Here is a 24,592-nt window from a genome sequence, read left to right as displayed (position 1 = left end):
ATATATATGCTATAGCATATATCTAGTATATATATACTATAGTATATATCTAGTATATATATAGTATATATCTAGTGTATATATATACTATAGTATATATCTAGTGTATATATATACTATAGTATATATCTAGTGTATATATATACTATAGTATATATCTAGTGTATATATATACTATAGTATATATCTAGTGTATATATATACTATAGTATATATCTAGTGTATATAAATATATATACTATATCTTACATATAGTATATTTAAATATATATACTATATCATATATAGTATATATACATATATACTATATCTTATATAAAATTATATACTTTTATTTTTAAAAGTATATTATATAAAAATAAAATAACATAATATGTTTTGTTAGGAAGCATCTATTTGTATTTGCAGTTAGCAAAGGGATTAGACTAATAATGGAACTGATTTCTCTCCCTGTCACACGATGAATGGAATTCTGCAGGGGAGGAATGTGAGGCCACATAATGATTGGATGTTACTAAATTGTAGTTAGAGAAAGTGTGTGTTCTGTTGAAACATACAAGGCAAAGAAAAGAAAGAGGTTAGTATTTCTGTTAGTTTAGTGAGGTAAAAAAAACGTGTGATTTCACCTTTCTTCCCAGGTTGGAAGATCTGCTCTGAGTTCGTGGGAAGCTATTGTGGGCCTCTGATCTTCCTGGTTTCTAACAGTGAGACTGCAAAAAAAAAGACATTCACATGTTGACAGCTCAGTCCCTGCCAAGAAAAGATTTTTTACAAATATTTTAAAGGAACTTCAGATCCCCAAGTATTAATAGAATTTCTTCCTCTACTTGGAAAAAAAAATGACCCCAGTTAGTTTTCCCAAGCAAACCAAAAGTGTGACAATAAGGTACTAGAAATAGAAATTATTTATAACATTGTGGTATCTACTATTGAGAAAGAGTTAGAAATTATTGTGTTCAATTATACTTAGAATAATGATTTTTTAAATAAAAACATTCATTAGAAAATAGTAAAAAAGGGTTGGGTGCGGTGGCTCATGCCTGTAACCCCAGCACTTTGGGAGGCCAAGGCAGGAGGATCACTTGAGGCCAGGAGTTTAAGACCAGCCTGGGCATCATAGTGAGACCCTGTCTGTATTCAATACAAAAATTAAAAAAATGAAAATCGTAAAAAAGTAAGACTGTCAGGAATGTTTTGGGGTTTCATTTCATTTTCTGCATCTTAAAAAGTATACATCCTCTAGGCTTTGTTTCCAGTCAAAATGGAGGCTTCATATATTTACAGGCACATATACAAAAGTAGTAGAGAAAACTAAGAAAGTGCATAATCAAAATCTATTGTATTTCTCTAAAGAGTTTTTCTTATACACATTCTATACATTTGTCTATAAACTTATTCCAAGTATTTTTGTTGTTATCGTAAATGGAATTTGTACTTTTATCTCATCTTCTAACTGGTTATTGTTGTAATATGAATGCTATTTTTTTTTTTTTTTGAGACGAAGTCTTGCTGTGCTGCCCAGGCTGCAGTGCTGTGGTGCAATCTCAGCTCACTGCAACCAAGCGATTCTTGTGCCTCAGTCTCCTGAGTAGCTGGGACTACAGGCATGTGCCAGCATGCCCGGCTAATTTTTGTATTTGGTTTCACCATGTTGGCTGGGCTGGTTTCAAACTCCTAACCTCAAGTGATCCACCCACCTGGACCTCCCAAAGTGCTGGGATTACAGGCATGAACCACCGTGCCCAGCCACTTTCTTAATCACTTTATTGAGCTATCATTCATATGACGTCAAGTTTATCTGTTTAAAGTGTACAATTCAGTGGTTTTTAGTATACTCACAAAGTTGTGCAACCATCCCTACCATCTAATTCCAGAACATTGTCATCACCCCCAAAAGAAACCCCACCAGTAAGTAGTCACTGCTTATCACCTGTATCTTCCCACTCTACCGGCCCTAGGCAAGCACGAGTCCGCTTCCTGTCTCTATAGATTTGTCCGTTCTGGAGCATACCATATGTGATCTTTGCTGGCTGTCTCCTTTCACTTGGCGTAATGTTTTTGCACTTAACCCATGCCGTAGCATGTATCGGCACTTCATTTCTTTTTCCAGTTGAATAATATCTCATTGTTTGGATAGACACATCACATTTCGTTTGTCCATTCATCAGCAGATAGACATTCGGGTTGTTTCCACATTTTGGCTGCATGAATCATGCTGCTATGCACATTCCTGTGCAAGTACGTGCGAACATATATTTGTGTTTCAAGTAGAAACCTCGGAGTAGAACTGCTGAGTCATATGGTAACTTGAGTTTTAACATTTTGAGGAACTCCCAAACTGTTTTACAAAGCAATTGCACCATTTCACATGGTAATATTTGAGAGATCCAATTTCTCCGTGTCCTTGCCAACAGTTACTGTTGTCTTTTTTATTCTAGCTTCATAAGTGGGTGAGAAGTGGTATTTCATTGTGGTTTTGATTTGCATCTTGCTAATGACTACTGATGTGGAACATCTTTTCATGCATTTACTAGCTATTTGTACATGTTCTTTGGAGAGATGTGTATTCAGATCTTTTGACTATTTCTAAATTGATTTATTTGCATTTTATTATTGAAATGGAAGTGATCTTTATTTTAAGATCTGAGGCCTAAAGAATATTATTTTAATGATAATTTTATATGCTTCTTATTTCTGAATTGTTCTGTATTTGTATCAGTTATAGCTATAATTCTCTTTGGGTTTCATCTGCAAATAGGAAGAATTTTACCTCTTTATTTCCAATTCTCAGGCCTCTAATTTTCTTGTCTAATTAGCTAACACCTAAAATACTTTTTTTTTTTTTTGAGACGGGGTCTCACTCTGTCGCCCAGGCTGGAGTGCAGTGGTGTGATCTCAGCTCACTACAACCTCCGCCTCCTGGGTTTAAGCGATTCTCCTCCCTCAGCCTCCTGAGTAGCTGGGATTACAGGCATGCACCACCACGCCCGGCTAATTTTTGTATTTTTAGTAGAGACGGGGTTTCACTATGTTGGTCCCGCTGGTCTTGAATTCCTGACCTTGTGATCTGCCCGCCTCGGCCTCCCAAAGTGTTGGGATTACAGGCATGAGCCATCGCGCCTGTCCAAATACATTGTTAAATAGTAGTAGAGATTGTGGACATTTTGCCTTATTCATGATTTTTGCAGGAATGCTTTCAGCATCCCATCAACATAAAAATGGATTTTATCACTGACAATTTGGGTTTTCTTTATCTTGTTGCTACTGTATTTTCTATATTCTTTATTATATCTTTTCTTAACACTCTTTAATTTATAAAAGTTTTTCAGCCTGTTTTTAGCACAACTGTTTTATAAATTTTCAGTGTGTGTGTGTGTGTAGCTCTATTTTTCTTTAAAGGCAAAATCATTAGAAATGCAGGAACCCTTTTGACTTCTTTCTTTCATGATGTCAGGGCTAAATAGTTTCAGTAAATAATGGCTTCTTTAAAAAAAAATCCAACCAAAAAAAACTTGAGAGGCATCTGAGTGGTATGCTCTCTGCATGACTTCCGAGGCTTCTTTTGTAAGCAGAACACATTACTGCTCAGCGGGTATGAAAAAGCAGAGAAAAAAAGAGATGAATTTGACAGGAGATTCCTCAGAGAACCAGAAGCTGTACTGCAAACTAAATAATGCAAACTTATTTAAGCTTTGTTACACTTTTTCCCTCATTTCAAGTAAGAATGTTTTAAAGAGACAATATGTTTTTGAAAAAGAGAAGAATTTTTTTTTGTGAAGTTTTCTTTACCTCAGTCCACTGTTACTGTTACAGCAGAACTAGAAGATGTCTATAGTAGCCAAGACAGTTGCTCGCTGTGTTTTAGGAAGTTTCAGTAAAAGAAGACCCATGGCCAGATATATTTTGGTAAAATTTTGAGTGATAAAGAGAAAACTTACTAGAAAGGAAGAAAACTTTATATTCAAGTGAACAAGAATCAGCATGCCTTCCCTTATAACACTAAATACCAGAAGGCCTTACAACAAAATGTTGAGAAAAATTCACAAGCACTTAGAAAACAAATTTCCATTTACCTTTCTTGAAAATTGACTTGACTATGTATATTAATAGGGATAAATCTCAAAAGTGTGGTGAAAAAAAAACAATGAAATTCACTATTAAAACAGTTGTAGTTTGCTGTGTACTTTTCCCCATCTCATTTCTTCCTCTCTTTACCCTAGAGACAGCCACCATTTTTAACTTACTGTTTACCATTCCAATTCATAATTACGCTACTATATTATATTCATAAACATATTTCTAAACATAGTATAAATGTAATTATGTAACATGTATTGCTTTATAATTTGTTTTTTTTCCCTCTAGCATATGAATTTATTTATTTCTGAGACAAGGTCTCACTCTGTTGCCCAGGCTGGAGTGCAGTAGCATGATCATGGCTCACTGCAGCCTTGAACTCCTGGGTTCAAGTGATCCTTCCACCTCAGCTTCTAGAGTAGCTGGGACTACAGGCACATGCCACCATGCCTGGCTAACTTTTTTTTTTTTTTTTTTTTTTAGTGGAGACATGGTCTCGCTATGTTGCCCCAGCTGGTCTCGAACTCCTGGGCTCAAACAATCTTTCTGCCTTGGCCTCCCAAAGTGCTGGGATTACAGGCGTGAGCCACCACGCCTAACTTATTTATTTGTTTAGTTTTGTTTTTCTAGTATATGAATTTAAATGCTGTATGGTAGTGGATTGTATAACTATACCACAATATATTCATCCATTCTCCTGTCTATGCCCTTTAGAACCATTTTAAAATTTTCTCACTCAGATGAATGCTGTAGTGAATCCTCTCATACATGTCTCCTTTTTTTGCAGGGGTGTGAGAAGTTTTTCCAGGGTATAGGTTTTTCTTTTCATTTTTTTGTTTTAGTTTTTCAGACAGAGTCTCACTCTGTTACACACACTGGAGTGCAATGGCACAATCAGTTCACTGCAGCCTCAACCTCCTTGGGCTCAAGCGATCCTCCCACCTCAGCCTCCTGAGTAGCTGGGACTACAGGTGTGTGCCACCATGCCTGGCTAGTTTTTGTGTTTTATTTTTTATTTATTTATTTTTCGAGATGGAGTTTTGCTCTTCTTGCCCAGGCTGAAGTGCAATGGTGCAATCTCAGCTCACCGAAACCTCCACCTCCCAGGTTCAAGCAATTCTCCTGCCTCAGCCTCCTGAGTAGCTGGGAGTATGGGCATGCGCCACCATGCCTGGCTAATTTTGTATTTTTAGTAGAGAAGAGTTTTCTCCATGTTGGTACGGCTGGTCTCGAACTCCCGACCTCAGGTGATCCACCTGCCTCGGCCTCCCAAAGTGCTGAGATTACAGGCGTGAGCCACTGCGCCCGGCCAATTTTTGTGTTTTTTGTAAAGATGGTGTTTCACCATGTTTCCCAGGCTGATCTCGAGCTCCTGGGCTCAGGTGATCTGCCAGGTATAGGTTTTAAAAGGGTGTATATTTAACTTTCATTTTTCTGATCCTTGTTGGTAGGAAATACAAGCAGATTATTTTCTGTTCCATTTCATTTGCTTACTCTTTTGGTTGTTATTTATTAATGTATTTTAATGTTCTTTATCCTGGATATGAATTATTTGTTAATTGCATTGTAACTATCTTATCTGAGTATGTTTTATCTTTTCATTTTATTTTTGGTATCTTTTGTTAAACATATTTTAAAAATAGCTTTATTAAGATATAATTTGGCCGGCCTGATGACTCACACCTGTAATCCCAGCACGTTGGAAGGCCGAGGAGGGCAGATCACCTGGGGTCAGGAGTTCGAGACCAGTCTGGCCAACATGGTGAAACCCCATCTCTACTAAAAATACAAAAATTAGCTGGGCATGGTGGTGCATGCCTATAATCCCAGCTACTTGGGAGGCTGAGGCAGGAGAATTGCTGGAACCTGGGAGGCTTAAGTTGCAGTGAGCCGAGATCACACCACTGCACTCCAGCCTGGGCGATAGAGCGAGATTCCATCTCAAAAAAAAAAAAAAAAGATATAAGTTGCACACTATACAAGTTGCCAAATTGAACCGTATAATTCCATGGCTTTTAGTATATTTACAGAGTGGTGTAACTATTGCCATGATTTTAGAACATTTCATCATCCCCAGAAGGAACTCTGTACACATTAGCAGTAACTCTATCTTCCTTATTCCTAGGCAATTGCTAATCTACTTTCTGTCTCTATGGATTTACCTATTCTGGACATTTCATGTAAGTGGAATAATAAAATACGTGGTCTTTTGTATCTAGCTTCTTTCACTTAGCACAATGTTTTCACAGTTCATGCTGTATTTTGGTGGTATCAAGACTTCATTCCTTTTTTTTTTTTGATACAGAGTTTCGCTCTTGTTGCCCAGGCTGGAGTGCAATGGTGCGATCTCAGCTCATTGCTGCCTCTGTCTCCTGGGTTCAAGTGATTCTCCTGCCTCAGCCTCCCAAGTAGCTGGGATTACAGGCATGCACCACCACACGTGGCTAATTTTTTGTATTTTTTTTAGTATAGATGGGGTTTCACCATGTTGACCAGGCTGGTCCCGAACTCCCGACCTCAGGTGATCCGCCTACCTTGGCTTCCCAAAGTGCTGGGATTACAGGCATGAGCCACTGCACCAGGCCACTCATTCCTTTTTTTTTTTTTTTGAGATGGAGTCTCACTCTGTCGCCCAGGCTGGAGTACAGTGGCGTGATCTTGGCTCACTGCAACCTCTGCCCCCTGGATTCAAGTAATTCTCCTGCCTCAGCTTCCTGAGTAGCTGGGATTACAGATGCCTGCCACTGTGCCTGGCTAATTTTTGTATTTTTGGTAGAGATGGGTTTTCACCATGTTGGCCAGGATGGTCTCGATCTCTTGATCGGCCCGCCTCGTGATCCTCCTACGTCGGCCTCCCAAAGTGCTGGGATTATAGGCGTGAGCCACTGCACCCAGCTGATCTTTTTTTTTAAGGTGGGAATTGATTTTTGTATATAGTGCTATGTAGGAATATAAATACATTTTTATATATTTGAATACCAAGCAGGATGACCAATTTTCCTGGTTTGCCTAGGGTTTTCAGGTTTTCTGGGCTGTGGGAACTTTCAGTACTAAAACTGAGAAAGTCCTATCAGTGGGGATGAGTTGGTACCCAAATACCAAGTATCCTGCTATTTACTGAATAGTTCATTTTCTCCTTTGCTGATGTCACTTTTGTCATGTGTTGGTAAGGTTTTCTAGATTTATTGTCTTTCACTGATGTTAAAACTATAGGGTGTACTTTTGGACTAATTATGAATAACATTACTTTTGAAAGAATTTTCTTATAATAATTTTTTCTAAGAAAAAGTCTGAATTATTTGATTTGTATGTCATTGACATGAGATTGTTTACAGCTTTGATTTCACACTTAACACAAAATTCATTGCCACATTTTATATCAATATTTGACACCGTTGTATCTATGATTGTTACTTGTTTCCTGAGTCTTTCCTCTGGGTTCCCTTTTTTTCCTCTGAAGTAGGCCCTTTCTTCGGTTCTTTTAGGTTTGCAGGCAGTAAACTCAGTTGGCCTTCATATGTCTGAGAATGTCTTATTTTACCCATACTCTTGAATTATGGTTTGACTAAGTTTTCAGTTACTTTTCTCCAGCACTTTGAAGACATTGCTCTATTGTCTCTTCTACACACACCTAAGTGCTACAGAAGTGTTGGCTATGATGGTGGTGATAGTGTCTTAGGTACAGATACTTATTTTATTCGTCCTACTTGTTACCTGTAGGAGGAGCCTGCTCTGGGACCTGCCCCGCCCTCTAGCCTTACACTATCCTGGGACAATATATTGTTAAGGTCAGCATGTCAGCCACCTCCCACACCCTGCGTGAGGCAGCGGAGAAAGGAGGGAAGGGAAGGTTTGAATGTCAGCTGGAGTCTCACCTGCACCCGGACATCCTGCACATCTCTAGGAGGATGGTCTCATTTCCGCACTAAGACCTACTGGCAGAGTGAGAATATAGGCCCCTAAACGCAGTCTGGCCATCACTGGTGTCTTCCTCCTTTAGGGCAGGCCCTGGACACCCACATGTTTCCTCTGCCCACCAGCAGCGCCTCTCCTCTGGCTTCCTGCAGAGCTGTCCAGATTCCTACCAGGGGCTGAAGTCTCACCTTGACACTGCCTAGCTCTTGTCAGCCCCATGGCCACATGTTTCCTCTTGCTGTGGGAATAAAGAGACCATCGGTATTGGGATCCCCCTGGTGGATGTTCTATTGCTGTGTCCGTTCCACCAGATTGGAACTTCTTGGAAATGAATACTAGCCTGAGTTGGGCAGGAGCCACCAAACTTCCCTGGGCATTTCATTTTCAACCTCCAGTCTCCTCCCCAGGGATCAGTTCTGTTAGTTCCATATCGCGGTTTGTGATCAGTCCATTATCAGTTTTTCTTCTTTTCTACCGGACAGAGGGCTTGGTCTAACTTATTGCCAAGCCTACATAAATTTAGGATGATTCGATTGCTGAAAGTGGTTCACAAACTTGGCTGGCAATAAGCACTTTTCATATCCGAGATTCCAAAGATGTAACCTAAAGTTCCCATGATTTTTAGGTGTAAATTATCTCCTTTTCTCCAGACCTTTAACAGCTACTCAAAGGGTCACAGATGTTTTACATTCAAGTCGTTTCTTTCCTTTTTAAAGCAATGACTGTCTGTGCATCTTCCTCTACCCGGTAAGTTAGCATATATTTTAATATTTGTCTCATTTAAAACACATATTTTGACATTTCTCTTTATAACAAAACAAAATTTATGAAATGGAAGCAGCAGAAGGTAAAATCCAGGCTCCCTCTACTTCATCGCCCTAACCTTTAAGACCTATCTTAGATCCTAAGCCTTCATTACCAGAGGAGTGCCCCGAGTCCAATTCTTTCTATTTCTGCCCAAATGTTGATAGTCAATCGTGAACCACCTGAGGTTGTTCTTTAGTTGTTTAACACACGTTGGCTTGATCTGAGGGATCTGAGTGTAAACCCCTTGAGAGCTAGACAGATGCAGCCTGCTGTTATTTCTGGGGTGTCCCTCTGTGTCAGGCATATAGTAGTTGCTTAAAAAACACTTATTGAATTAACCATAAGCTGCCACCGCTATTCGGGGGTGCCTCTTCCCAGTCAGAAGCACATTACACTTCCCAGTCAGGAGCACATTAATTAAAAAGCCCCAAACCTTACCACGAGCAGCTACAACAGCAGCACCAGCAGAAGCAGCATGCGTTGGACCCGCGACTCCCCGCTCCGGGCTGGCCTGGGGCGGCGCCTGGTGCATCCTGGGCGGCGGGCATCTGCCGCTTCCGCATCTCCATCCTCTCTGATCCCATCGGCTGCAAAAGGGAGAGGAACAAAGGGGGCGGGAGGGGGTTCCAGCGTTATGAAGACGTAAGCCCAGGGAGTCAGCTGTTTGGATCATTGAAAAGATACAGTGCGACTATATTCAGGTCATTTTTGCTACTTCTCGTAAAATTTAGTGCTTAGAATCTTAGGATCAATTAATGTATCCAACATGTAATGCTTATCCTCTGCCAAGCATTGAGATACATTCCAGGGATAAACTAGCAGATGGAAGGCCCCTCCTTAGGCGCTCACAGTTAAAGGAAACAGAGACACACATGCACTGAAGACTCTGCAGTCAGTGCTACGCAGGGCCGTTCCCAGCTCCAGGCATCCCTGTGGCCTGAACCAAAGGGGGACAGGGATGATGGCAGCTTCATGACGCTGCCTGTGAGGCCAATGCGCAGATATGGGAGGAGGTCAACATGGGAAGGGCGGCCCGGCTAATACAGCAGGCTGACGAGAGGTCAGAAGAGGAGGGGAGTCCTGGAGGCCAGAGTGGCCGGAGTCACATCTTTCCTAGCTGGGTCACCTTGCAGAAGTGATCGAAACTGGGACGTGGAAGCATTCAGAACCCCGCCTGGTACAGAGTAATTGCCCAATTATTCCTAGGAAGCCAGGCAGGAGAGCCAGACTGGCCTGCCCAGACCTGTCTTGCCATACCAGGGATGGTCACCCTTACCTACTTCAGTGGAGGCCAAGCCATATGACACAAAAGATCTGTGCCCTTCAGCCTCTGCCCTGTTGTTGCGGACTCCAAGAATGTGAAAGAAGAGAGATATAAAAGCAGCATGAGAAGCAAGAAATTGGTAAGCCCATTTTACGTTGGATACTATCTCTTGATGGAGCTAATTGCAAGCTAATATCAAGGACAGGTTAAAGAACCATAAATAGGACTTTGGAATTAATTTCTGGATCTATTATTCTATTTCAATATTAGATTTGTCTGTTCCTATTGATTACTACCTAATCCTCTATACTGCTGTACTTTGTTCTAATTATTTTATTTATTTTTATTTTTTAAATTATACTTTAAGTTCTGGGGCATATGTGCAAAACCTGCAGGTTTGTTACATAGTACATAGGTATATGCGTGCCATAGTGGTTTGCTGCACCCATCAACCCGTCATCTACATTAAGTATTTCTCCTAATGCTATCCCTCCCTTAGTCCCCCACCCCCTGACAGGCCCCAGTGTGTGATGTTCCTCTCCCTGTGTCCATGTGTTCTCATTGTTCAACTCCCACTTATGAGCGAGAACATGCAGTGTTTGGTTTTCTGTTCTTGTGTTAGTTTGCTGAGAATGATGGTTTCCAGCTTCATCCGTGTCCCTGCAAAGGACATGAACTCATCACTTTTTATGGCTGCATAGAATTCCATGGTGTATATGTGCCACATTTTCTTTATCCAGTCTATCATTGATGGACATTTGGGTTGGTTCCAAGTCTTTGCTACTGTGAACAGTGCTGCAATAAACATATGTGTGCATGTGTCTTTATAGTAGAATGATTTATAATCCTTTGGGTATATACCCAGTAATGGGATTGCTGGGCCAAATGGTATTTCTGGTTCTAGATCTTTGAGGAATCATCACACTGTCTTCCACGATGATTGAACTAATTGACACTCCCACCAACAGTGTAAAAGCATTCCTATTTCTCCACATCCTCTCCAGCATCTGTTGTTACCTGACTTTTTAATCATTGCCATTCTAACTGGCATGAGATGGTATCTCATTGTGGTTTTGATTTGCATTTTTCTAATGACCAGTGATGATAAGCTTTTTTTCATATGTTTGTTGGCTGCATAAATGTCTTCTTTTATTCATATCCTTTGCCCACTTTTTGATGGGGTTGTTTGTTTTTTTTCTTGTAAATTTGTTTAAGTTCCTTGTAGATTCTGGATATTAGCCCTCTGTCAGATGAGTAGATTGCAAAAATTTTCTCCCATTCTGTAGGTTGCCTGTTCACTCTGATGATAGTTTCTTTTGCTGTGCATAAGTTCTTTAGTTTAATTAGATCCCATTTGTCAATTTTTGCTTTTATTGCCATTGCTTTTGGTGTTTTAGTCATGAAGTCTTTGCTCATGCCTATGTCCTGAATGGTATTGCCTGGGTTTTCTTCTAGGGTTTTTATGGTTTTAGGTCTTACGTCTAAGTCTTTAATCCATCTTGAGTTAACTTTTGTATAAGGTGTAAGGAAGGGGTCCAATTTCAGTTTTCTTTTTTTTAATTTTATTTTTATGTTTATTTATTTATTATTATTATACTTTAAGTTCTAGGGTACATGTGCACAACATGCAGGTTTGTTACATATGTATACATGTGCCATGTTGGTATGCTTCACCTGTTAACTTGTCATTTACATTAGGTATATCTCCTAATGCTATCCCTCCCCTCTTCCCCTACTCCATGACAGGCCCTGGTGTGTGATGTTCCCCACCCTGTGTCCAAGTGTTCTCATTGTTCAATTCCCACCTATGAGTGAGAACCCAATTTCAGTTTTCTGCATATGGCTAGCCAGTTTTCCCAACACCATTTATTAAATAGGGAATCCTTTCCCTATGGCTTGTTTTTGTCAGGTTTGTCAAAGATCAGATGGTTGTAGATGTGTGGCGTTATTTCTGAGGCCTCTGTTCTGTTCCATTGGTCTATATCTCTGTTTTGGTACCAGCACCATGCTGTGTTGGTTACTATAGCATTGTAGTATAGTTTAAAGTCAGGTAGCGTGATGCCTCCAGCTTTGTTCTTTTTGCTTGGGATTGTCTTGGCTATACAAACTCTTTTTTGGTTCCATATGAAATTTAAAGTAGTTTTTTTCCTGTGAAGAAAGTCAATGGTAGCTTGATGGGGACAGCATTGAATCTATAAATTACTTTGGGCAGGTATGGCCATTTTCAGGATATTGATTCTTCCTATCCATGAGCATGGAATGTTTTTCCATTTGTTTGTGTTCTCTCTTATTTCCTTGAGCAGTGGTTTGTAGTTCTTGAAGAGGTCCTTCACATCCCTTGTAAGTTGTATTTCTAGGTATTTTATTCTCTTTGAAGCAATTGTGAATGGGAGTTCACTCATGATTTGGCTCTCTTTTTGTCTTTTCTTGGTGTATAGGAATGCTTGTGATTTTTGCACATTGATTTTGTATCCTGAGACTTTGCTGAAGTTGCTTATCAGCTTAAGGAGATTTTGGGCTGAGTTTATGAGGTTTTCTAAAGATACAATCATGTCATCTGCAAACAGACAATTTGACTCTCTCTCTTCCTATTTGAATACCATTTATTTCTTTCTCTTGCCTGATTGCCCTGGCCAGAACTTCCAATACTATGTTGAATAGGAGTGGTGAGAGAGGGCCTTCTTGTCTTGTGCCAGTTTTCAAAGGGAATGCTTCCAGCTTTTGTCCATTCAGTATGATATTGGTTGTGGGTGTGTCATGAATAGGTCTTACTATTTTGAGATACGTTCCATCAATACCTAGTTTATTGAGAGTTTTTAGCATGAAAGGGTGTTGAATTTTGTCGAAGGCCTTTTCTGCATCTATTGAGATAATCATGTGGTTTTTGTCATTGGTTCTGTTTATGTGATGGATTATGTTTATTGATTTGCGTATGTTGAACCAGCCTTGCATCCCAGGGATGATGCTGACTTGATGGTGGTGGATAAGCTTTTTGATGTGCTGCTGGATTCGGTTTGCCAGTATTTTATTGAGGATGTTCGCATTGATGTTCATCAGGGATATTGGCCTGAAATTTTCTTTTTTTGTTGTGTCTCTGCCAGGTTTTGGTATCAGGATAATGCTGGATTCAAAATGAGTTAGGGAGGAGTCCCTCTTTTTATATTGTTTCTATTGTTTGGAATGGTACCAGCTCCTCTTTGTACCTCTGGTAGAATTAGGTTGTGAATCTGTCTGGTCCTGGGCTTTATTTTGGTTGATAGGCTATTAATTACTGCCTCAATTTCAGAACTTGTTATTGTTCTATTCAGGGATTTGACTTCTTCCTGGTTTAGTCTTGGGAGGGTGTATGTGTCCAGGAATTTATCTGTTTCTTCTAGATTTTCTAGTTTATTTGTGTAGAGGTGTTTATAATATTCTCTGATGGTAGTTTGTATTTCTGTGGGATCAGTGGTGATATCTGCTTTATAATTTTTTATTGTGTCTATTTGATTCTCCTCTCTTTTCTTCTTTATTAGTCTGGCTAGTGGTCTAGCTATTTTGTTGATCTTTTCAAAAACCAGCTCCTTGATTCATTGATTTTTTGAAGGATTTTTTGGTGTCTCTAACTCCTTCAGTTCTGCTCTGATCTTAGTTATCTGTTGTCTTCTGCTGGCTTTTGAATTTGTTTGCTCTCACTTCTCTAGTTCTTTAATTGTGATGTTAGGGTGTCAATTCTAGATTTTTCCTGCTTTCTCCTTTGGGTATTTAGTGCTATAAATTTCCCTCTAAACACTGCTTTAGCTGTGTCCCAGAGATACGGGTAAGTTGTGTCTTTGTTCTCATTGGTTTCAAAAAACTTATTTATTTTTGCCTTAATTTCATTATTTACTCAGTAGTCATTCAGGAGCAGGTTGTTCAGTTTCCATGCAGTTGTGCGATTTTGAGTGAGTTTCTTATTCCTGAGTTCTAATTTGATTGCACTGTGGCCTGAGAGACTGTTTGTTGTGATTTCTGTTCTTTTGCATTTGCTGAGGAGTGTTTTACTTTCAATTATGTGGTCAATTTTAGAATAAGTGTGGTGTGGTGCTGAGAAGACTGTATATTCTGTCGGTATGGGGTTGAGAGTTCTGTAGACGTATATTAGGTCTGCTTGGTCCAGAGCTGAGTTCAAATCCTGAATATCCTTGTTAATTTTCTGTCTCGTTAATCTGTCTAATATTGACAGTGGGGTGTAAAAGTTTCCAACTATTATTGTATGGGAGTCTATGTCTCTTTGTAGGTCTCTAAGAACTTGCTTTATGAATCTGGATGCTTCTATATTGGGTGCATATATGTTTGGGATAGTTATCTCTTCTTGTTGCATTGATCCCTTTACCATTACGTAATGATGCCCTTCTTTGTCTTTTTTGATCATTGTTGCCTTAAAGTCTGTTTTATCAGAGACTAGGATTGCAACCCTTGCTTCTTTTTGCTTTCCATTTACTTGTAAATATTCCTCCATGCCTTTATTTTGAGCCTATGTGTGTCTCTGCACGTGAGATGGGTCTCCTGAATATAGCACACTGTTGGGTCTTGACCTTTAGCCAGTTTGCCAGTCTGTGTCTTTTAATTGGGGCATTTAGCCTGTTTACATTTAAGCTTAATATTGTTATGTGTGAATTTGATCCTATCATTATGATGCTAGCTGGTTATTTTGCCCATTAGTTGATGCAGTTTCTTCATAGTATTGATGGTCTTTACAATTTGGTACGTTTTTGTAGTGGCTGATGCTGATTTTTCCTTTCCGTGTGTAGTGTGTTCTTCAGGAGCTCTTGTAGGGCAGGCCTGGTGGTGACAAAATCTCTCAGCATTTGCTTGTCTGTAAAGGATTTCATTTCTCCTTTTCTTATGAAGCATAGTTTGGCTGGATATAAAATTCTGGGTTGAAAATTCTTTTCTTTAAGAATGTTGAATATTGGACCCCACTCTTCTGGCTTGTAGGATTTCTGCAGAGAGATCTGCTGTTAGTCTGATGGGCTTCCCTTTGTGGGTAACCCGACCTTTCTCTCTGGCTGCCCTTAACATTTTTTCCTTCATTTCAACCTTGGTGAATCTGATGATTATGAGTCTTGGGTTGTTCTTTTCGAGGAGTATCTTTGTGGTGTTCTCTGTATTTCCTGAGTTTGAATGTTGGCCTGTCTTGCTAGGTTGGGGAAATTCTCCTGGATAATATCCTGCAGAGTGTTTTCCAACTTGGTTCCATTCTCCCTGTCACTTTCAGGTACACCAATCAAATGTAGATTTGGTCTTTCTCATAGTCCCATATTTCTTGGAGGCTTTGTTCATTCCTTTTCATTCGTTTTTCTCTAATCTTGTCTTCACACTTTATTTCATTAAGTTGGTCTTCCATCTCTGATATCCTTTCTTCCACTTGATCAATTCGGCTATTGATACTTGTGTATGCTTCATGAAGTTCTTGTGCTGTGTTTTTCAGCTACATAGGTCATTTATGTTCTTCTCTAAAATGGTTATTCTAGATAGCAATTCCTCTAACCTTTTTTCAAGGTTCTTAGCTTCCTTTCATTGGGTTAGAACACGCTCCTTTAGCTCAGAGGAGTTTATTACCCACCTTCTGAAGCCTCCTTCTGTCAGTGCATCAAACTCATTCTCTGTCCAGTTTTATTCCCTTGCTGGCTAGGAGCTGTGATCCTTTGAAGTAGAAGAGACATTCTGGTTTTTGGAATTTTCAGCCTTTTTGTGCTGGCTTTTCCTCATCTTCATGGATTTATCTACCTTTGGTTTTTGATGTTGGTGATCTTTGGATGGGGTTTCTGTGTGGATGTCCTTTTTGTTGATGTTGATGCTATTCCTTTTGTTTGTTAGCTTTCCTTCTAACAGGCCCCTCTGCTGCAGGTCTGCTGGAGTTTGCTGGAGGTCCATACCAGACCCTGTTTGCCAGGGTATCACTAGCAAAGGCTGCAGAACAGCTGCCTGTTCCTTCCTCTGGAAGCTTCGTCCCAGAGGGGCACCTACCAGATGCCAGTTGGAGCTCTCTTGTATGAGGTATCTGTCGACCCCTGATGGGAGGTGTCTCCCAGTCCGGAGGCACAGGGGTCAGGGACCCACCTGAGGAGGCAGTCTGTTCCTTAGCAGAGCTCAAGCACTATGCTGGGAGATCTGCTGCTCTCTTCAGAGCTGCCAGGCAGTAAGTCTGCTGAAGCTGCTCCCATAGCTACCCCTTCCCCCAGGTGCTTTGTCCCAGGGAGATGGGAGTTTTATCTATAAGCCCCTGACTGGGGCTGCTGCCTTTCTTTCAGAGATGCCCTATCTAGAGAGGAGGAATCTAGAGATACAGTCTGGCTACAGCGACTTTGCTAAGCTGCCTAGTTCGAACTTCCTGGTGGCTTTGTTTTACACTGTGAGGGGAAAACCGCCTACTCAAGCCTCAGTAATGGTGGATGCCCCTCCCCCTACCAAGCTCAAGTATCCCAGGTCAACTTCAGACTTCTGAGCTGGCAGCGAGGATTTCAAGCCATTGGATCTTAGCTTGCTGGGCTCCGTGGGGGTGGGATCCACTGAGCTAGACCACTTGGCTCCCTGGCTTCAGCCCCCTTTTCAGGGGTGTAAACGGTTCTGTCTTGCTGGCGTTCCAGGTGACACTGGGGTATAAAAAACACTCCTGCAGCTAGCTCAGTGTCTGCCCAAATGACCACCCAGTTTTGTGTTAAGGGCAGCCAGAGAGAAAGGTCGGGTTACCCACAAAGGGAAGCCCATCAGACTAACAGCAGATCTCTCTGCAGAAACCCTACAAGCCAGAAGAGAGTGGGGTCCAGTATTCAACATTCTTAAAGAAAAGAATTTTCAACCCAGAATTTTATATCCAGCCAAACTATGCTTCATAAGAAAAGGAGAAATGAAATCCTTTACAGACAAGCAAATGCTGAGAGACTTTGTCACCACCAGGGCCCTGGTGGTGTAGGCACCAGAGGAAATCTTCTGGTCTGTAGGTTGCAAAGACTGTGGGAAAAGAGTACTATCTGGGTCGGAGTGCTCTGTCCCTCATGGCACAGTTTCTCATGGCTTCACTTGGCTAGGGGAGGGAGTTCCCTGACCCCTTGCACTTCCCGGGTGAGGTGACACCCACGCTGCTTCTGCTCACCCTCCGTGGGCTGCACCCACTGTCTAACCAGTCCCAATGAGATGAGCTGGATACCTCAGTTGGAAATGCAGAAATCACCCACCTTCTGCGTTGATCTTCTGGGAGCTACAGACCAGAGCTGTTCCTGTTCAGCCAGTTTGCCACCCACAGGTTGTTTTCTTTTGTTGTCGTTGTTGCTTTCAGAGTTTTGCTCTTGTTGCCCAGGCTGGAGTGCAATGGCATGATCTTGGCTCACTGCAACCTCCACCTCTCAGGTTCAAATGATTTTCCTGCGTCAGCCTCCTGAGTAGCTGGGATTACAGGTGCCCACCACCACGCCCAGCTAATTTTTGTATTTTTAGTAGAGATGGGGTTTCACCATGTTGGCCAGGCTGGTCTCGAACTCCTGACCTCATGATCTGCCCACCTTGGCCTCTCAAAGTGCTGGGATTACAGGCGTGAGCCATTGCACCTGGCCTTAATTAGTCTCGCTTGTAAGTTTCAGGATCACAAGAAAGACCCATCAAAGGGCTTTACTGTTTTTTCTTCTTTCATCCACTGTGAAAACAATGCTCCCAACATACCCAGAGACCACCCACAGTGCTCTGCTGGGGTTACTGAGCTGGTGTGGCTCACTTAGCCAAAAGGTGGAGGCAGAGACATGTGGTCAGCCACAGTCATGCTTTATGGGTACCACAGGGAGACAGCTTCGAAGGCAGAAACTCTGGGCTCAAGTGACTCCAGGGATCACCTATTCACCTCACCTGTGGAGGAGACAGCCTAACCATGATTTCACTTCATTCACTCAATTCAGGGCACTGAGGCCTCAGGACAAGCCAGCACAATCTCCAAACCAAGATGTTTTGAACAAAAGATGCTCCAGGTAACTATTATTTCCTATGAGATATTGATGCAACTTGCCTCATTAAAAAAACATATTCCTTGGGAGGCTGAGGCAGGCAGATCACTTGGGGTCAGGAGTTTGAGACCAGGCTGGCCAACATGGTGAAACCCTGTCTTTACCAAAACTCCAAAATAATTAGCTGAGTGTGGTGGCACGCACTTGTAATCTCAGCTACTTGGGCTTGGGAGGCTGAGGTAGGAGAATCACTTGAACCCAGGAGGCAGAGGTTGCAGTGAGCCGAGATCGTGCCACTGTACTCCAGCCTCGGCAACAGTGAGACTCTGTCAAAAAACAAAAAACAAAAAAACCAAACCGTATCCTAATTAATTTCCAGAAGTAGGAAGGACTGTGACATGGTGCTTTCCCAAGGTCTCAGGGGAGTCCTGTTCCAACATCTTGGCCACACTGGGTCTTCCCAATCAGTCCATGAAATATCTATTCACTTAAATCCTCTCTTACATGTGGGGTAAGGGTCTCTTCAAACAGGTCTTGCACATTTTTGATAGGTTTACTCCTGAATATTTTGTAGGCTGATTTTTGCTGCTGTCATAAATGATATCTTCCCCTAGTACCCAACTGTGTTTTCTAAGTAGATATTTTAGCGTATAGGAAGGCTAAGAATACTATATTGAATTCTCTTATAGTTCCAGTAATTTTTCTGTTGATTCTTTAATTAGATGATCATAGTGTCTCTACATGATCACACTAGTCTCTTTGCTTCCTGTACCTTTTTAAGGTATCTGTTCTTACCCTGTTCTTATTTCATTGGCCAGGAAGTTGAATAAATATTGAAAAGTAGCAATAGTACTAGGCACCTTTGTTTTCCTCAAGACTTTCTTTAATGAGCAGACTGTTAGTATTTTGCTGACATGTATACTATGTGTTGGAGGTTTCTGGAAGATAACATTTCAAGTTAAGCAGGCTTTCTTTCACTATTTACATGGCATAAAATAAGTTGTGCTAACTTATTAACATTAAAAAAATTTTTAAATTTTAACTCTCTAGCCCTATGTCATAAGCTAACATATTTGATTTGTTTATATACACCTATCTGTTTGTAAATGTCTGGAAGAATTTTAATGACTGAGTGAGCTAACTCTTAGAGAACATCATAAAGTTTCTTAGGACCAAATATAGCCATTAGAAGTCAAAGGTAAATTCTATCAAAGTCTGTTGTTAAACATTTTTTTTTTTGATATGTAGTTTTGCTCTTGTCACCTAGGCTGGAGTGCAATGGTGCGATCTTGGCTCACTGCAACCTCCACCTTTTGGGTTCAAGCAATTCTCCTGCTTCAGCCTCCCGAGTAGCTGGAATTACAGGTGCCTGCCACCACGTCCAGCTAATTTTTGTATTTTTAGTAGAGATGGGAGCCAGGCTGATCTTGAACTCCTGACTTTAGGTTATCCACCCGCCTCAACCTCCCAAAGTGCTGGGATTACAGGCATGAGCCACTGCGCCCGGCCTGTTCTTATACATTTTTAAACAAATTTTTGAGACTGGAGAGCTCTGGAATTGTATACACTTTTAAAAACAGCTTTATTGAGGTCTAACAGACATCCAATAAACTGCACGTTTAAGGTATATAATCTGATAAGTTTTGATATGTATACCTCAGAAGCCATCATCACAATCAAGATGGTGAACACATCCTGACCCTCAAAAGTTTTCTCAAAACCCTACCTCTTGAGAATTTCTCTTTTGTTCCTTCCCTCTTACGCCTCTGCCTTGGGTGCTGACTGATCTGCTTTCTCTCTATATCCATTAATTTGCATTTCTTGATTTTTATATAAAGGGAACCATATAACATATTTTATTGCAGTCTGGTTTCCTTCGCGTAGCATAATTGTTTTGAGATTGTTGCATATATCAATAAGTCATTCCTTTTTATTCCTGAGCAGGATTCCACTGTATGGATGTACTACTATTTGTTTATCCATTCACCTATTGATGGACTTAGACCTTTTTGATGGTTGCTGAAAAGATTAGATATATAAGACATTGTCTTCTTTCAAACATGAAAATCTTTTTTTTTTTTTTGAGATGGAGTTTTACTCTTGTTGCGCAGGCTGGAGTGCGATGGTACGATCTCGGCTTACCACAACCTCTGCCTCCCGAGTTCAAGCAATTCTCCTGCCTCGGCCTCCCGAGTAGCTGGGATTACAGGCATGCGCCACCACGCCCAGCTAATTTTGTATTTTCAGTAGAGATGGGGTTTCTCCATTTTGGTCAGGCTGGTCTCGAACTCCTGTCCTCAGGTGATCTTCCTGCCTCAGCCTCCCAAAGTGTTGGCATTACACATGTGAGCCACCACGCCCTGGTGAGCATGAAAGTCTTTTATCAGACTAAATTAGAAGAGACTATTATTAAGACTGTATTCATGTTTACTGCACTATAATTTTGACATTTTAAATCATTTAAAGATTCGATAAGTAAGTGTACAGAAATACATGCTATTCCTGGAAAAGTTTACTAACAGTCTCTCATGTCTATGTACAAAAAAATTCTAAATTAATGGGAATGGCTTTCACTCCCTTGCTAAATGTTGGAGTGTTTGGTGGTGGGAGTGATCATTTATACCATACCCTGCTGTCTGTGGAGAAATGCAAGAGCCTGAGGGGAACTAAAAGTGTTAATAAAACATGAATATTAAAAAGAAGCAAATGTTGATTTGATAATTATTGAAGTTGACTAACACACAGGGTTTGTTATACTATCCTCTGTACATATTTGTGTGGTTGGAAATTTCCTTAATAAAGTTTTTAAAATGTTGAATTCTTTTAGATTAAAAAAAATCTATTTAGATGAGCATATCAATTTCCTCCTTTGAACAGTTAATGAAGTGAATTAATGCATTTCTTGATGTTGAGTCACCCTTACCTTACTAAGCAAACTCTTCTCAGGTCTAAAAGATAATTATTCTTTTATTATACTGCTGATATAAATGCTACCTATTTACAAGATTGTAAAAATATGCCATCAATGTATATGTTAATTCCACTAGTCTTTTCAGACATCGGTATAGGATCTAATTAGCCAAACCAGCTTCATACATCTTCTCCTTTGCCTTCATCATATCTGTGGGAGAACTCTATGTACATATCATTTCCATTTGTCCTTTCTAAATAACATGGAATCAAAGCCTTTTGACAGTGCTCTTCTCTCCTTTTTTAGTCTGTTTGGCAGAGAATGCTGGGCATCATTTTACTGTCCTTTGGGATGACCATGTAAGTCACACACATCATCCCCCAGGTACTGGCTGCCTTCACCTGATGGTCCTAGGGCTCAGAACTTAGAAGAATGTGAAATCATTGTTAGCAACCTCATATGCTAACATGTATGGGATTTCAAAAGCAGCCTGAGGGCTGGACATGGTGCCTCATGCCTGTAATCCCAGCGCTTTAGGAGGATGAGGCGGGTGGATCGCTTGAGCTCAGGAGTTTGAGACCAGCCTGGGCAAAATGGAGAAACCCCATCTCTACACAAAAATATAAACATTAGCTGGGTATGGTGGTGCGCACCTGTAGTCCCAGCTACTCGGTCGGGGGGCTAAGGTGAGAAGATCGTTTGAGCCCAGGAGGTTGAGGCTGCAGTGAGTGTGATTCCGCCACTGCCTCTAGCTTGGGTGACCGAGTGAGATCTTGTCTCAAAAAAAAACGTCTCAAAAAACAAAAAGAGCATCCTGAGGAAATGGGAATAATACAGGTTGATAGCTTATTAAACATTTCAGATCTCAGTCGAGAGACAATCCTCAAACAAGGCTTTTCCAAATTCCTAGGAACTCGACATTTAAGAGGACTTTCAAAAATCAACTAAAAGCCAAGGCAAACTCTTAATTTTGATCACAATCTTTTAGTATTTTGGAATTGAAACCAGTAACTAGTTTTTTAAAAAGTTTTAACCTAACTGTCTCAGAGAGGTTCTTTCTCTCTTTCTTTCGTTTCTTTCTTTCTTTCTCTTTCTTTTTTCTTTCTTTCTTTCTTTCTTTCTTTTTCTTTCTTCTTTCTTTCTTTCTTTCTTTCTTTCTTTCTTTCTTTCTTTCTTTCTTTCTTCCTTTCTTTCTTTCTTTCTTTTCTTTCTTTCTTTCTCTCTCTCTCTCTCTCTTTCTTTCTTTCTTTCCTCTCTCTCTCTCTTTCTTTCGTTCTTCTTTCTTTCTCTCTTTCTTTCTTTCTGATGGAGTCTTGCTCTGTCACCCAGGCTGGAGTGCAGTGGTGTGATCTCGGCTCACTGTAACCTCCGCCTCTTGGGTTCAAGTGATTCTCCTGCCTCAGCCTCCCAGAGCAGCTGGGATTACAGGCGCCCACCACCACACCTGGCTAATTTTTGTATTTTTAGTAGAGACGGGGTTTCACCATGTTGGCCAGGCTGGTGTTGAATCCCTGACATCAAGTGATCCGCCTGTCTCAGCCTCCCATAGTGCTGGGATTAGAGGTGTGAGCCACCATGTCCAACCCAGAGAAGTTCTTTCTTATTTTCTGGTAAACACACTTGGTAGCCAGATTCCATTAATAGTTATTTATTTTCACTATAGTTCCCAAATCCTGAAGATAACCATTATTGAATTACACATTGGGAATACAATGAAATACCAAGTATTGTGTTTAAAAAAAATCTCTTATCTCTTAAGGCCTAAGACTCAAGTTCCTGTTCCAGAAAGATATAGAATCATAGATGAGCTCCTGATGAAGGAGAACCCAGAATCCAAAAATACATAAATTCAAAGCCTTCTTCAAAGACCCTAAGAAGCAGGATCCTACCATCAGGGGACAGTTTAGGGCCTTGAAATAGTTAGACAATAATATAAGAAAATTTGAGAGGACACATTCTCCTGGAGGAGACTCAAATCCCAAATCCATTTTCTTTTTTGTTTTTTGAGACAGGATCTCACTCTGTTGCCCAGGCTGCAGTACAGTGGTGTGAACACGGCTCACTGCAGCTTCAACCTCCTGAGTTCAAGCAATCCTCCTGTCCAAGTCTCCCAAGTAGCAGGAACCACAGGTGTGTGCCACCATACCCAGCTAATTAAAAAATTTTTTTTCATAGAGGTGGGATCTCACTATGTCTCAAACTCCTGGGCTCAAGTGATGCTCCTGCCTCAGCCTCCCGAAGTGCTGAGATAACAAGTGTGAGCCACTGAGCCTGGCCTACTTTTGCTTTAATAAACCTTGGCTCTTGGAGTATTTTTTCTTTGGGCGGTATGGCTGGGTAGATCATGGCTCCCACAGGGCCTCTGTTAGTAACTTTGTCAGAACACAGTGCTACTAGATTACTCCTTAGTACTATCTGTTTCCTGCTTTAGACACTGACCTTGAATATCTTACTTCGTTTTAACTTCTTTTTTTTTTTTGAGACTGAGTTTCGCTCTTGTTGCCCAGGCTGGAGTGCAGTGGCGCGATCTCGGCTCACCGGAACCTCTACCTCCCGGGTTCAAGTGATTCTCCTGCCTCAGCCTCCTGAGTAGCTGGGATTACAGGCATGTGCCACCATGCCCAGCTAATTTTGTATTTTTACTCCCGACCTCAGGTGATCCGCCCCCCTTGGCCTTCCAAAATGCTGGGATTACAGGCATGAGCCACCACATCCAGCCACCTCGTTTTAACTTCTAACTTTGTTTTCCTGCACAGAATCTTGCCCTGCTGGGAACCCTGCCGCAGGCGTCACCATTACCCTACCCAAACTCTGGTTCAAATTTTTTTTACTCCTGGTTTCTGTGTCTTACTGATCCATTCCACCCATCACTTCTATCCAGAAAGCTATTGTGAATGTTACAGAGAAGCTAAAGACTACAGCCTGAAATGTCTGACTGCAAATTCAGGATGGGATTGGGACTCTGGGCAAGCTGGGGCAATGATCTCACTTTGATCACTGATTCTGTTCCAAGCAAAAGCAATGACAGATAAGAAAAGTCTAAAAACATGTAGTTGAGTTCAAAACCAAGGTAAATATACCTGCAACCAGAAACGCCATGGCAATGTAAATCAATGGGCAGAATGGAAGCAGTGGGCCTGCTTGGCTGTAGGTCCAAGTAATAGGCAGAGGCAACATCAGTCCAGAAGCTAAAAGGGACTAAAATTGCTCCAGGTTAAATGTGGGGTTGGAGTTGCAGTCAGTGCTTTAAAAGTTGAGAAGAATCTCCTCTTCCTTATGAAGGAAGCTTATAAAAAACACCAACTGTAGCTGACCTCTGCTGAGGCTAGATGTGGAATATGGGAGCATATGGACATCTCTGTGGTCCGGAATCAGCTGGAACTGCTGGTTCTGAAATCTGCCATATTCACAATATCACTTGGGCAGAAATTCTGAATTGTCATCATAACATCTGGCTCTTAGTAGGTTGCCTAGATGATCGATGAAGGAAATCTTAATGTTTCTAGATGGAGATAAGTAAAAACTAAGGAGGACAGAAAAAAGATCAACAACAAAAAAGAATGAAACAATTGCTTTAAAATGAACTTGCAGCTGGGCATGGTGGCTCATGCCTATTATCCCAGTGCTTTGCGAGGCAGAGGTAGGAGGACTGCTTGAGGCCAG

The 24,592-nt window shown here is 41.0% G+C and overlaps 1 protein-coding gene across 11 annotated transcripts in view; it reads right to left on the bottom strand.

Annotated features, from left to right (window-relative positions):
- Positions 1-24,592, bottom strand: part of RGS20 (regulator of G protein signaling 20) — a 108,258-nt gene that overhangs the window by 10,873 nt on the left and 72,793 nt on the right. For 6 of the 11 annotated variants that reach the window (XM_054561622.2, XM_054561616.2, XM_054561615.2 and 3 more), the window contains 2 exons: positions 9,238-9,386; positions 627-710 (listed from right to left, as the gene is read on the bottom strand). In XM_054561622.2, coding sequence (XP_054417597.2) covers positions 627-710; positions 9,238-9,386 — 233 coding nt within the window. Of the gene's footprint in view, positions 1-626; positions 711-7,952; positions 9,168-9,237; positions 9,387-10,075; positions 10,473-17,262; positions 17,366-20,160; positions 20,379-24,592 lie in introns of those variants that run through there. The other 5 variants (XM_063726653.1, XM_054561619.2, XM_063726654.1 and 2 more) reach the window with 4 other exon arrangements.

Source organism: Pongo abelii, chromosome 7, assembly GCF_028885655.2.
Source record: "Pongo abelii isolate AG06213 chromosome 7, NHGRI_mPonAbe1-v2.0_pri, whole genome shotgun sequence".
NCBI lineage: Eukaryota > Metazoa > Chordata > Mammalia > Primates > Hominidae > Pongo > Pongo abelii.
This window is presented reverse-complemented; position numbering and strand designations above follow the sequence as displayed.